Genomic DNA, 13,844 nt, shown 5'->3' with positions numbered 1-13,844 from the left:
TTATTCGAGCTTTTTCTTTTCTCTCAGTGAACCTTTTTTGACACCGATTCACTAAGGGATCCTCGTGTCTCTTCAAATAGACCGGAAGCAGCTTTGTTTATGCTCATTTTACCAGTACTGTACCAAGTACGCAGGCAAAAGTCTTCGTAAATATTTTGTTTTGAGCTCTTGTTGTTTGAGTGTGTGTGTTTGAACTTGTCAAATGCAAACTCCTGCTCCAGTAAGGAAAGTGCTTTTAGTTATGCGCTATAGAAATCTCCTTAATAAAATAAAGGGTGGTAAAGGGTGAGGGTGGGGGGGGGGGGTCTGGCAGGGGGGGATTCAGACCGTACGATCGTGAAAAGAAAAAGACAGACATACTGAGGCAGGAACACAAGCTTAGTCACAAACAGACAGACAGACAGACAGACAGACAAACAGACAGACAGACAGACAGACAGACAGACAGACAGACAGACAGACAGACAGACAGACAGACAGACTCTCTCTCCCTCCTCCCCCTCTTTTCCTCCTCTACTCCACCATCTCTCTCCCTCTCTCCTCCACCACCACCTCCCCTCTCTCTCTCTCACCCTGTCCACCCCCCCCCCCCCTCCCCTCTCTCTCTCTCTCTCTCTCTCTCTCTCTCTCTCGTGTCTCCCACTTTCTACCTCTGTCCCTCTCTCTTTCTCTCTCGTGTCTCCCACTCTCTATCTCTGTCCCTCTCTCTCTCCCATCCTTTTATCTCCTCCGCCACTCTCTCCCTCCTCCCCCCCCTACACACACAACACCCTCACCCCCTCCCAACTTACCTGAATGGTGCTCTTTTTCCAGTCCAGCCAGTCGGTGATGATGGAGAAGGTGAAGAAGGCGTCAGTCCAGAAGTCCACGTGGGTCTTCTCCAGCTGCTGCTGGAAATTGTAGCCCGCTCCGTTCCACGAGTCGTCTCCCTGCAGGGCCCACCACCCGCCAGAGGGCGCCACCACGCGGTTCAGGAACGGCGTCCCCTGCTGCTGCATCTTGTAAAAATGGTCGTTGCAGGAGGCGAAGAAGTTCTTCATCTTGGTCTCCCAGTAGTGAGGACTCAAGGAGGTTGAGGTCGTCTTCTCCAGCAGCTTCTGCAGCCTCTCCTGGTTCTTGTTGTAGATGAGCAAGGAGGTGGTCATCTCGCTGTCCGTGGGGTCCAGGGGGTGCACCTTAATTAATAATGATAATGATAATGAACAACTTTTCTATAGCGCGAGTCCAATCAATTGGCTCCAGGCGGTTTACAAATGCATTCTAAAACAAACTAGCACAAATTAAACGAGCATACAAAGCATACAAATTATAATGAACTAAGATAAAACAACAGCAACCGAAGCACAAAGCACACTGAGCGTACATTGTAACACCCCCCCCACACACACACCCCACACACAAACACACACGCACAAACACACACACACACACACGCACACACACACCCACACGCATACACATACACACACACACACACACACAAACTCACACACATACACACACACACACACACACACACACACACACACACACACACACACACACACACACACACACACCTTGGGGAAGTTGCTGCAGGCGAAGGTGTAGAAGTTGTCGCACGGCTTGGCCGCCGTAGCGTTGACCAGCTCAGTCACGTGGGCAGCGGTCTGGAGACAGGACGGGGTCATGCACGAGTCCGCGCAGCTCCCACCTCCACCTGTGAGGGCACTGGTCCCCGGCATCACGTTTCCGTCGTTGCTGCTCTTGGCGCTGGCTAAGAGAGCCGCCAGGATGATGATGACGACCAGGCAGACGATAGCGATGATGCCCAGAGCCAGCTCGCGGACCCTGACCTTGAAGCCCTTGATGACGATGTCCGAGGTGTCCACGATGGGCGTCTTGTCGAACTGCTTGTACGTTTCCGCCATGGTGGAGGGTGGTGGGCGGCTGAAGTCGGTGGGTGGGTTTCCGTTAGCGGTGGTGTTGAGTTTGGGTCGGGGGTTGCTGGAGAAAGGAGTGTCTCTGAAAACAAAAGAAAGAATTTCAAGAATGGAACAAGGGACTGACAAAGACGTTTTTTGCTGATGGAGACTTTTCTTTCTTTCTTTCTTTATTTGGTGTTTAACGTCGTTTTCAACCACGAAGGGTTATATATCACGACGGGGAAAGGGGGAAGATGGGATAGAGCCATTTGTCAATTGTTTCTTGTTCACAAAAGCACTAATCAAAAATTTGCTCCAGGGGCTTGCAACGTAGTACAATATATATATTACCTTACTGGGAGAATGCAAGTTTCCAGTACAAAGGACTTAACATTTCCTACATACTGCTTGACTAAAATCTTTACAAAAATGGACTATATTCTATACAAGAAACACTTAACAAGGGTAAAAAGAGAAACAGAATCCGTTAGTCGCCTCTTACGACATGCTGGGGAGCATCGGGTAAATTCTTCCCCCTAACCCGCGGGGCGTAATGGTGGAGACGAAAGTACGTGTTCATGTAGCTGTTTTCTGGTGCGTACATTGCTATTGTTATCTTGTTCTACGAGAGAAAGAATTGTTAAGTCATGGTGAGAATCATTCCTAATGTACTGCAGATGTTTGTGATAAATCATGTCTTATGCCTTATGTTTCATGTCATATATATATTATGTCTGTGTCTTATGTCTGGTGCCAAACAATTAAAAACAACTAAACTACAGAATCTATAATGAACCAAACCAAAGCAAAGGAAATCAACACAAAATAAAACTCGCCAAGCAAGCACAAAGAAAGAAAGACAAACAAACAAACAAACAAACAAAGAACTTTCTTAAACAAAAAAGTACGCTCATTGGATAAATAAACAAAAAAAGGCACAAATCTGCACACACCAATAAAGCGACCAAAATCCATTCCAGTTTTAACTAATGAAACCTATTGGTGAAACCAAAAAAATACAAATAAAAGACCTGAGAGTTAATTAACTCCAACACAGCCTCTCTGAACAGTATTATATATACATCAACTATGGTTTGCTTTTGTTTTGTTTCGCTTGCACCCGCCGTCAAAACATACTACAAGGTATATTAAAAACGATGACGCAAGTAAATCGGGGTCAACAGCCTTAATGAACAACAGCCGTTCAGACATCCAAGCAACATAACCTAGCATATACACTCCAACAAAACCGTGCCCTACAAATCCGGGGGGCGTGAGAGAAAAAAAAATGAAGACAGCTACAGGCTTCTTCGTTTCTCATCTCACTCATAAAACTCCAGTCATAATATTTGAAAAATGCGTTGGAAAGTGCAAATTCGGGATGTGCAAGTAACTAGTAAACACCCATGTACTTTCATGTTATCTGTCGTGTAAGTAATTTATGTGATGGTAGTGAACATGCCAATCAAAGTCGACGTGACAGAACATCACAAAGAGAACGTATTAATTAAAGTTATGCAGGTGGAATTTGACCTACCCCGCCCCTGTTTCCGACCATCCCTACCCCCTACCCTCCCCCCATTACCCCCCAACCACCCTATATTTCTTTACCCTCCCCCACCCCTAACCCCCCACAAGCCCTCACCGAAATTGTCCCTCTTCTTCCCGTAAGGATAATGCACTTTACGTACATCCTCGGGAATATGTTGACAACGTATTTGTGTATTCACGCAGAAGGTGTTTTGCTGACGTTGGGATAATTTTTATAGTGAACGGAACCGCCTAATAACAATCTTCATGATTGGCTAAAATGCATTCGCTTTAGATTGTATCACACTTAAAGAAAGAAAATGTTTGAAAGAAAATATTCAAAAACGCGTAGAACTAGCGAATCTTGTAGCCAGTGAAGCGCATTCAAATTTTGTCAAAAACGTGCGTTGTGTCAAAGCATGCAAACTTAAATCCGCCATGTATCATTTATACTTACCCATGAACAGGCCAATCAGTCAATCAATTATTCAATCAATCATTCCATTCGATCAATCAATCATTCAATCAATCAATTACCCATAAAAAGGTCAATCAATTAATCAATCACTCAATCAATAACACACTCAATCAATCAATAAATCAATCAATTAATCAATCAATCAATCAATCAATCAATCAACCAATCAATCAATCAACCGATCAATCAATCAATCATTCAATCAACCAACCAATCAATCAATCAATCAATCAATTATTCAATCAACCAATCAACCAATCAATCAATCAATCAATCATTCAATCATTTAGTCCGGCAGTCAAGCAGTCCGGCATTCCGCCAGTGGCTCAATTCATCAAGCACTGTTCAGTATGGCAAAATGAATAATGAAACACCCTGTTCATAAATAACAAATGAATCAACGCACCTGTGACAAGCCCTCTATACCTTTACTAACTCAGATGCGAATGTTTTGTAACAACCCCGGAAATGGTTTCAAAGTTGACTTTGATGATTACCCACCATTTGGCACAGTGCGAGCGTTGAATTTAATCCGGATTATTGTTGTAACGGCCGAGACGAGAGCCTCGTTGTGAAAAAGACCGCACGTTTTGGTTCGGCTTGAGCTTGCTACTCAATTTGGACCTATTGTGGTCATTGTGGTCTAACGTTATGGGATGTTGAAATGTGGCCGTTGTTGGTCTGTCTGGGTGTGTTGTTATGTTCACTGTCTTGTGGTCACTGCCTGGTTGGTTTGGTTTGTGTGTGACCAGGAGTTGTGTAATTTGTCACTGTTGTGTGTTTTTATTTCTCAGTGTCTGTGATCTCTGTTCCTGTCTCTGTTTTTGTCTCCGTCTGTCTGTCTCTCTCTCTCTCTCTCTCTCTCTCTGTATGTATGTCTATCTGTCTGTCTGTCTGTCTCTCTCTCTGTATTTCGCCCTCTCTCTGTGTGTCTCTCTGTCTCTGTATTTGTCTCTGTCTACTCTCTCTCTCTCTCTCTCTCTGTATTTGTCTCTCTCTCTCTCTCTCTGTATTTGTCTCTCTCTCTCTCTCTCTCTCTCTCTCTCTGTATTTGTCTCTCTCTCTCTCTCTCTCTGTATTTGTCTCTCTCTCTCTCTCTCTGTATTTGTCTCTCTCTCTCTCTCTGTATTTGTCTCTCTCTCTCTCTCTCTCTCTGTATGTCTCTCTCTCTCTCTCTCTGTATGTCTCTCTCTCTCTCTGTATGTCTCTCTCTCTCTCTCTCTCTCTCTCTTTCTCTGTATTTCTCTCTCTCTCTCTCTCTCTGTATTTGTCTCTCTCTCTCTCTCTCTCTCTCTCTCTTTCTCTGTATTTCTCTCTCTCTCTCTCTCTCTCTCTCTGTATTTCTCTCTCTCTCTCTCTCTCTCTGTATTTGTCTCTCTCTCTCTCTCTCTCTCTGTATTTGTCTCTCTCTCTCTCTCTGTATTTGTCTCTCTCTCTCTCTCTCTCTGTATTTGTCTCTCTCTCTCTCTCTGTATTTGTCTCTCTCTCTGTATTTGTCTCTCTCTCTCTCTCTCTGTATTTGTCTCTCTCTCTCTCTCTCTCTCTCTGTATTTGTCTCTCTCTCTCTCTCTCTCTCTGTATTTGTCTCTCTCTCTCTCTCTGTATTTGTCTCTCTCTCTCTCTCTCTCTCTCTCTCTCTGTATTTGTCTCTCTCTCTCTCTCTCTCTGTATTTGTCTCTCTCTCTCTCTCTCTGTATTTGTCTCTCTCTCTCTCTCTCTCTCTCTCTCTCTCTCTCTCTCAATATTCTTGCTTATCTATTACCCTCGATAATAAAGATTTTGTCTTGTCTTGTCTTGTCTTGTCTCTCGCTCTGTATGTCTCTCTCTCTCTCATGTCTAGCTGAGAGACTCCAAGACTGAACACACACACACACACACACACACACACACACACACACACACACACACACACACACACACACACACACACACACATACACACAATTGTTCTTCCGGCACACTCGATCTGTCGTTGATAAATCGCATGAAAAAAAACAAAGGGGGGGGGGGGGGGGTGGGTCCACTGTAACTGTTCCAGGCTACCGAACAGATTTAAACTTAACTGCACACCAAACAACCAAAAAGCAAAACCACGATAAAAGCCAACAACGAGAAAAACATACTGCAATACGTATTTATCGATCGACACAACACGCAGGACCTCCACGAAGTGAGATCCGTTAACACTAACCGTTATGTCATGCAGCAATGACATAATCGTACCGTCGATCGATTACTCGCAGAGCAGAACAGCTTGCATTGAGCCGTACATATACTGTACCATGCATAATGTTTTCTCTAAACAGGCATCTAGGTAACTGGCAACCCGGTTAATGTATTGAACATTATGAATGGAACGCTTACAGAGTCAGAAAACATACCCTTTACCATACCCTGTTCACGGTGTGTCAACTGATTCCGTTCATACACCGGATGTTTCCGTTCGTCCGCAGGATGTTTCCGTTCATACAGCCTCATTTTCGGCACTTGCTTGGGGGAAAACGTGGCGGTAAGTCGTGTGGGCAGCGCGCTTTTGTGATATTGCAAGAATAAAGTAGCTAATTGGTTGGGCTATATGTGTACGATAAGTACCAAGGTGCTAGTAATCCTCATGATAACACACGCGGGCCAAACGTGGCAGAATTGCCTGATTTTGTGTGTATGAACGGAATCAGTTGACACACCGTGCTGTTAGCGAGGGAAAACATCAAGGAGTTGTTAATATCGATCACAGAGAAATTAGGATGACGCACATTTGAACACAAATGCTCACTGAGCATCGGAGGCTTTTTTTCGTCATTCATGTAGGGGGAAGGCTCCTAATATGGACCACCTCCTGTTCTGACAAACTAACGGCGCTAGAGCGCTCAAAACAATTTCATTCGCTGTATTCACCCTCTCTGGATAACTTGCACATGTCAAAACAGTTGCAGAAACACAAACCTCAAAACCGTTAGTTTTTTTTCTCTTTTTTCACTTTTGGCAGCGTTCACTCTAAATTTGCCGCCTAAAACGGACTCGTTTCTGTCTACAGCCAAAGCTTTTAACACACAAAAATTGCTATATATGACAGCTAAGACCGTATTTGTTACATTTTAGCAGTGTTGACCCCGAGTTTCTCCTGCAAATAAAAAATAATAGCAAAATCTCAAAGTATGTGCGAGTCCCCTTATATGGACCACCTTCAACAAATCAAAGAAAATAAAAACTAAAGGCTATTTTCATTAATTCATTAAGAAGCTTGCTGGAAATAACCTATAACTAGCCCTCGAGATTTAAAAAAAATACAACAAAAAGTTTTCTTTTCGTGGAAGTTGATAATTTCACTTATTTTCACTCTGTTTTTGATAAGCTTTTTTAGTTTCCTGGTGTGCTTCGAATAATGCTCTCATCGACCCCAAACAGAAAAATCTAAAGCATATTTTAATTAGTCTGACTTGTACACTAAGTTGTATCATGTTATTTTGAAGTATAGGGGGCTTTTTACAGTGATTCGTGAAGGCCGCTTGACTGGTCCATATTAGGCGCCCAGGCTCCTAATATGGACCATTTGTGATTTTTTCTGTATTCAATTTTTGCTGAATGTCTATCAAAGCTATTTCACTCTCATTAGTCCTAACGGTTAACCTAAGAGAGAAGGACTACCAAACACAAAATGAAACTTCTTCGCAAGAAAACAAGCTAGTTATCAGCATGAAACAAAAAGTGGTCCATATTAGGAGCCCTTCCCCTACAATGACGCAACATAATCAGAATCAAAATGCAACTGAGGTAAAAAAAAATATAAAAAAAATCAAACAAAAAAAGGCGTATATCTTAAATTGACCACTATCGATTTTGTGAGCTGGCGAGTTCTCCCGCCTAGATAAACATTAATTTGTGGCGGTTCGGTTAACTTTACGCTTACGACTGGCTGAAAATGCGGGAAAATCTGTTTCAGATGATTCCATTCATGATTTTACGACTAACCTTAGTCAACATACACCCTCCCTACACCAGTATTAAAGAAACGAATACAGCTATTATAGAGCGGAAAGATCGATCACTCCTCATCCTCTTCCCCTCATCCAACCCCCCACCCCCCTTAAACTCACACACACTGTCAGACAGACAGATTGGCGCGCAACCCCCAGAATAACGCATTTGAATGTTAGAAGAAAGAAAGAAAGACAGAAAGGCAAAAAGAAAGAAAGAAAGAAAGAAAGAAAGAAAGAAAGAAAGAAAGACAGACAGACAGACAGAAAGAGAGACAGACGGGACACAAGAAAAAGAGAATGAACGAAGGAAAGAGAGTGAACAAAATAAAAACAGCAACAACAAAAAAAGAAAGAAAAAGAAAGGAAGACAATAAAGAAACGAAACAACAGACCTCAAAACACTACAACGTAACCCTTCCAGCACGTGTGCGTAAGTTCACCACAGCCGTCAGTGGACAGTGACAAGTTTTAACCCCAAATGTGTTAGCACGCTGCATCAACTTACTGATCAGCCTGCTCGGTGGCCGAAGTGTCACGTAAAAGGCGATCTAGACAAGCTCCAATAGTGACACACTTGTGGTCAAAGCCCATCATTCACAACTACCGAGTGGTCAGGGAGGGAAAAAACCACCTGGTCCACTATTTTCTGAACGTTGTTTTGGTTTAAACAAGACTGTATTCCTTTTTTATCATGACATAAACAATATTTGGCATTAAGATTTCTCACTCAAGCATAGTGCGTGTTAACGTTGTTTTCACTCTTTGTACATTACAATTGTCCACCATCATTCAATATTGAGTGGTCTGCGAAGAAAAACACCTATTCCACTATTTGCTAAACATTGGTTTCACTCTTTGTACGTAGAGGTTACACGCCGAGTCTCAGTGATTATCAAAAATAATGGTCGAAGTTAGCGGATCATGAAAAATGCGAGCTTTAGCGAGCTTTTTCATGACCGCGAACTGAGACCATTATTTTTGATAATCACTGAGACGAGGTGTGTAACCTCTTTATTCCTCCTTTCTTCAGTTATTCAAAGAAAAGAGGAGTTTTTTTGCGAAAGTTTGATCGAATCCTATTCTCTCAACCAGTCAACCTGCGCAGGCGATCGATTAATGCGCGGTTGTATAGTTCCGTGCAAATCATTCCATTCTGTTAACACTTCTTGTCAGTTTTCCTATTTTAGGCTAAAATCAAGTACACAGATATGCTGTTATTCTGCTGTGGCGGCAAAGGCAGATATTGTGTGTTCTGTATATGTTTTGGTATCGCTTAGGGTAATGTTTTTTTCGTCAAATGGGACTAGCAGACGAACTTTTGCACCCGTGTTCCAACGTTAAAAACTGTATGAAGTTCAGTTTTCCGGGGAAAATAGTGTATGAAACCCCTTTATGTTGTTTAAATTGATGAGATGTGTGCATTTGGTTGCGTGTGATCTGTTTATTAAATGAAATATTGTTGAAAACTGACCGTCGGATTGCAGTCTGTTGTCGAAGGAACTGAGTGAAAAGAAGGGGAACTACTCTTGTCGCTAGACAAAGTATGAGTTACTTGCCTTGGGAAATTGCTTGTGATGAACGGCTTGAGCCACGGCAGATGAGATTCAGAAAACAACCGAACTCATGGATTTTATATGGAGATTCATGTGTTCAGGCCTGTAGTTGTTAATTTAAATGCGGTATGTTTGTATTGTTTGCTCCAGAGATGTATACTTCGTACATTAGAGCGTTCTGAACTTTTCAGTCGCAAAAAGTAGTACCGAAACAGAACAACCTCTCAACCCATTGCACTATCGAGGATTCAGGCTGTTGCTGGGTCGTTATTTGTTTGGTTGCTGGGTCATTATCGAAAAATAACTACCCCTACAAGTTTACAGAGGTAAAGAAGCAGAGGGGGGAATAAATATTTATTCCCCCCTCTGCTTCTTTACCTCTGTAAACTTGTAGGGGTAGTTATTTTTCGATAATGACCCAGCAACCAAACAAATAACGACCCAGCAACAGCCTGAATCCTCGATAGTGCAATGGGTTGAGAGGTTGTTCTGTTTCGGTACTACTTTTTGCGACTGAAAAGTTCCGAACGCTCTAATGTACGAAGTATACATCTCTGGAGCAAACAATACAAACATACCGCATTTAAATTAACAACTACAGGCCTGAACACATGAATCTCCATATAAAATCCATGAGTTCGGTTGTTTTCTGAATCTCATCTGCCGTGCCGTCAAGCCGTTCATCACAAGCAATTTCCCAAGGCAAGTAACTCATACTTTGTCTAGCGACAAGAGTAGTTCCCCTTCTTTTCACTCAGTTCCTTCGACAACAGACTGCAATCCGACGGTCAGTTTTCAACAATATTTCATTTAATAAACAGATCACACGCAACCAAATGCACACATCTCATCAATTTAAACAACATAAAGGGGTTTCATACACTATTTTCCCCAGAAAACTGAACTTCATACAGTTTTTAACGTTGGAACACGGGTGCAAAAGTTCGTCTGCTAGTCCCATTTGACGAAAAAACATTATCCTAAGCGATACTAAAACATATACAGAACACACAATATCTGCCTTTGCCGCCACGGCAGAATAACAGCATATCTGTGTACTTGATTTTAGCCCAAAATAGGAAAACTGACAAGAAGTGTTAACAGAATGGAATAATTTGCACGGAACTATACAACCGCGCATTAATCGATCGCCTGCGCAGGTTGACTGGTTGAGAGAATAGGATTCGATCAAACTTTCGCAAAAAAACTCCTCTTTTCTTTGAATAACTGAAGAAAGGAGGAATAAAGAGGTTACACACCTCGTCTCAGTGATTATCAAAAATAATGGTCTCAGTTCGCGGTCATGAAAAAGCTCGCTAAAGCTCGCATTTTTCATGATCCGCTAACTTCGACCATTATTTTTGATAATCACTGAGACTCGGCGTGTAACCTCTACATACGGCCCCAGAGAGGACTGGAGGGCCCGGGTAGCTCAGGTGGTAGAGCACTGGACTTGTGATCGAAAGGTCGCTGGTTCGAATCCGGGCCGGGACGGACACGGGTCAACTTTATGTGCAGACCCAGAGACGGTATCCATCTCCCACCCCCGTGTCACCACAATGGCACGTTAAAGATCTTGGTCATTCTACCATAAGTGCAGATGGCTGATACCACCTAAACACGCAAACATCAAAAGCCGTGAGGGCGTAAAAACTCGAATCGTATAAACCAATTCATGTCCAATATAGGCAATTAAGACCTGACGGACAATAAGCCCCTTAAAATTTACTATCACAACTACTGAGTGTTTGTAAACCTTGTACATTACAACTGTCCACCATCATTCAAATATTGAGTGGTCAGGGAAGAAAAAACACACCTATTCCACTGTGTTCGTAACGTTGTTTTCACGCGTTGTACATGACATATTGTCCACCATAAGTTATTTGGTTTTTAAGAGCACGATAATGAGCATTGATTTTGCTGCAGGTTTAAGATCAAAATACATTGTAAATCTAAGACAAGAAAGAAAATTTACCCTGGAAATGCAGTTTCAATATCGCAAGATATGCCTAAACAGTCTTAATTATAAGTAATGAACTAAAACTGCAACAGCAATAACATGAAAAGGACAAATTACCCACCCCACCCAAATAAAGATAAAAAACGATTTGTAAAATTGTAAAAAATTAAATAAATTCAAACATTCTATACTCACAAGACTTTCATTGAGAAGAATTGTTTTACGGAATACATTCAAGAAACGTTGATAAAACACGTTTTGCTTATTTCAAGTCTGGTCCAGGTAATGTTGAAAAACATTCCCAGTTTTTATTTTATATATCCTTGTGGGGTGAAAGAAGTTCGGGGGGGGGGGGGGGGAGGGGAGGGGGCCGGGGGGGGGATGTGGAGGGTGAGGTGAGGGGAGGGGAGAGGTAAAACATCTTCAAACAAAAACATTGCTAAGGTCAACACAACTGCACTGTTTACAGGCCATGATGAATAGTTCACTCATTAATCAAAGCGGATACCACCTCCAATCAACGGCGGCTCATAGCAACACATTCCGTCGTTGCAGCGCCGTCGTGAATAAATGCATGACTTTTGTGATATATATATCCGCCGCGAAGAGTTATGTATTTGCATGTGTGGTAAAGGTCACGCCCCGCCCTTGTGGCAGTGACGGCGTGTGGCTGTTGCTTCACGTGACTACCAATTAACAAGGTCAACGTGACAATTACAGTGTGCATCGTTTGGACTTTAGGATTGGGTCCTTGGTTGTATTGTTGCTTGCTGGGTTAGTTGGCTCTTATATCTACCTTTGTCTCTGTCTGTCTGTCAGTGTGTCTGTGAGTCTGTGTGTCTCTGTGTGTGTATGTGTCTGTCTGTCTGTCTGTCTGTCTGTCTGTCTGTCTATTTGACTGTCTGTTTGTCTGTCTGTCTGTCTCTGTCTCTCTCATATAAACAAACACAGGCAGTAAAATATCAACACAAAACAGAGAGAGCTAGAGACAGACAGACAGATAGACAGACAGAGACAAAGAGACAAAGACAAAGACAAAGAAAAAGAAAGACAGACCGATACAGGCAGGGAGAACACAAGGCCGACAGAACATTTTCCCGTAGCCTACACGTCGCAGCTGACAAAAAGTATTTAGTTCTATGACATTCGACTTCAAGTTAGTAAGAGACTTATAATCTTAAAAATGATAAGCATTATATATGCTTGAGTTAGTTATCCTAAAAACCATGTATTGTTTTTGTCATGATAATAATGGAATAAAGTTTTGTTTAAACCAGTCTTATAATCTGTGCACACTAATTTGTTCAAGCACTAACATGAAGAGATCTCGCATTGTGTTTGATCTCTCTCAATTTCAAGGTAAGACCTTTAGCAATCAAGTTTCATATTTTCTTCAGCTGGAAACGCTGTTTCGAATTCCTGTCTGTGTTAAGTCTATAAAACCATGTCCGCCTCGACGTAAATTATATGCACAAGTTCTTACGTCAATGAATACATTAAAGTCGACACAAAGACTCCAACAAGGTCATTGACTTCATTACATTTAGTCAAGTTTTGACTAAATGTTTTAACATAGAGGGGGAATCGAGACGAGGGTCGTGGTGTATGTGTGTGTGTGTGTGTGTGTGTGTGTGTGTGTGTGTGTGTGTGTGTGTGTGTGTGTCTGTGTGTGTAGAGCGATTCAGAGTAAACTACTGGACCGATCTTTATGAAATTGTACATGAGAGTTCCTGGGTATGATATCCCCAGATGGTTTTTTTAAATTTTTTCGATAAATGTCTTTGATGACGTCATATCCGGCTTTTTGTAAAAGTCAGTTGAGGCGGCACTGTCACACCCTCATTTTTCAATCAAATTGATTGAAATTTTGGCCAAGCAATCTTCGACGAAGGCCGGACTTTGGTATTGCATTTCAACATGGAGGCTTACAAATTAATTAATGACTTTGGTCATTAAAAATCTGAAAATTGTAATTAAAATCATTTTTTTACAAAACGATTCAAAATTACATTCATCTTATTCTTTATCATTTTCTGATTCCAAAAACATATAAATATGTTATATTCGGATTAAAAACAAGCTCTGAAAATTAAAAATATGAAAATTATGATTAAAATAAAATGTCCGAAATCGATTTAAAAACAATTTCATCTTATTCCTTGTCGGTTCCTGATTCCAAAAACATATAGATATGATATGTTTGGATTAAAAACACGCTCAGAAAGTTAAAACGAAGAGAGGTACAGAAAAGCGTGCTATCCCGCTCAGCGCGACCATTACCGCACTATTCTGGCTTGTCGATTTCACTGCCTTTGCCACGAGCGGTGGACTGACGAAACTACGAGTATGCGGTTTTGGTGAAAAAATGCAGTGCGTTCAGTTTTATTTTGTGAGTTCCACAGCTTGACTAAATGTAGTGATTTCGCCTTACGCGACTTG

General features: G+C 41.9%; 1 protein-coding gene across 1 annotated transcript in view; it reads right to left on the bottom strand.

The window, feature by feature from the left end:
• LOC138970728 (endothelin-converting enzyme homolog) overlaps positions 1-11,665 on the bottom strand; it is a 58,857-nt gene extending 47,192 nt beyond the window's left edge. Inside the window, exons 1-3 of the mRNA XM_070343225.1 lie at positions 11,601-11,665; positions 1,560-2,004; positions 792-1,175 (exon numbers count right to left, since the gene is read on the bottom strand). Of these exons, the coding sequence (XP_070199326.1) occupies positions 792-1,175; positions 1,560-2,004; positions 11,601-11,638 (867 nt within the window). The 5' untranslated portion in view covers positions 11,639-11,665. The remainder of the gene's footprint in view (positions 1-791; positions 1,176-1,559; positions 2,005-11,600) is intronic.
• Between the last annotated feature and the right edge of the window lie 2,179 nt (positions 11,666-13,844).

The sequence above is a fragment of the Littorina saxatilis genome, linkage group LG7, assembly GCF_037325665.1.
Source record: "Littorina saxatilis isolate snail1 linkage group LG7, US_GU_Lsax_2.0, whole genome shotgun sequence".
NCBI lineage: Eukaryota > Metazoa > Mollusca > Gastropoda > Littorinimorpha > Littorinidae > Littorina > Littorina saxatilis.
Note: the sequence above shows the minus strand (reverse complement) of the source record. Positions and strands in the feature narration are given on the sequence as shown.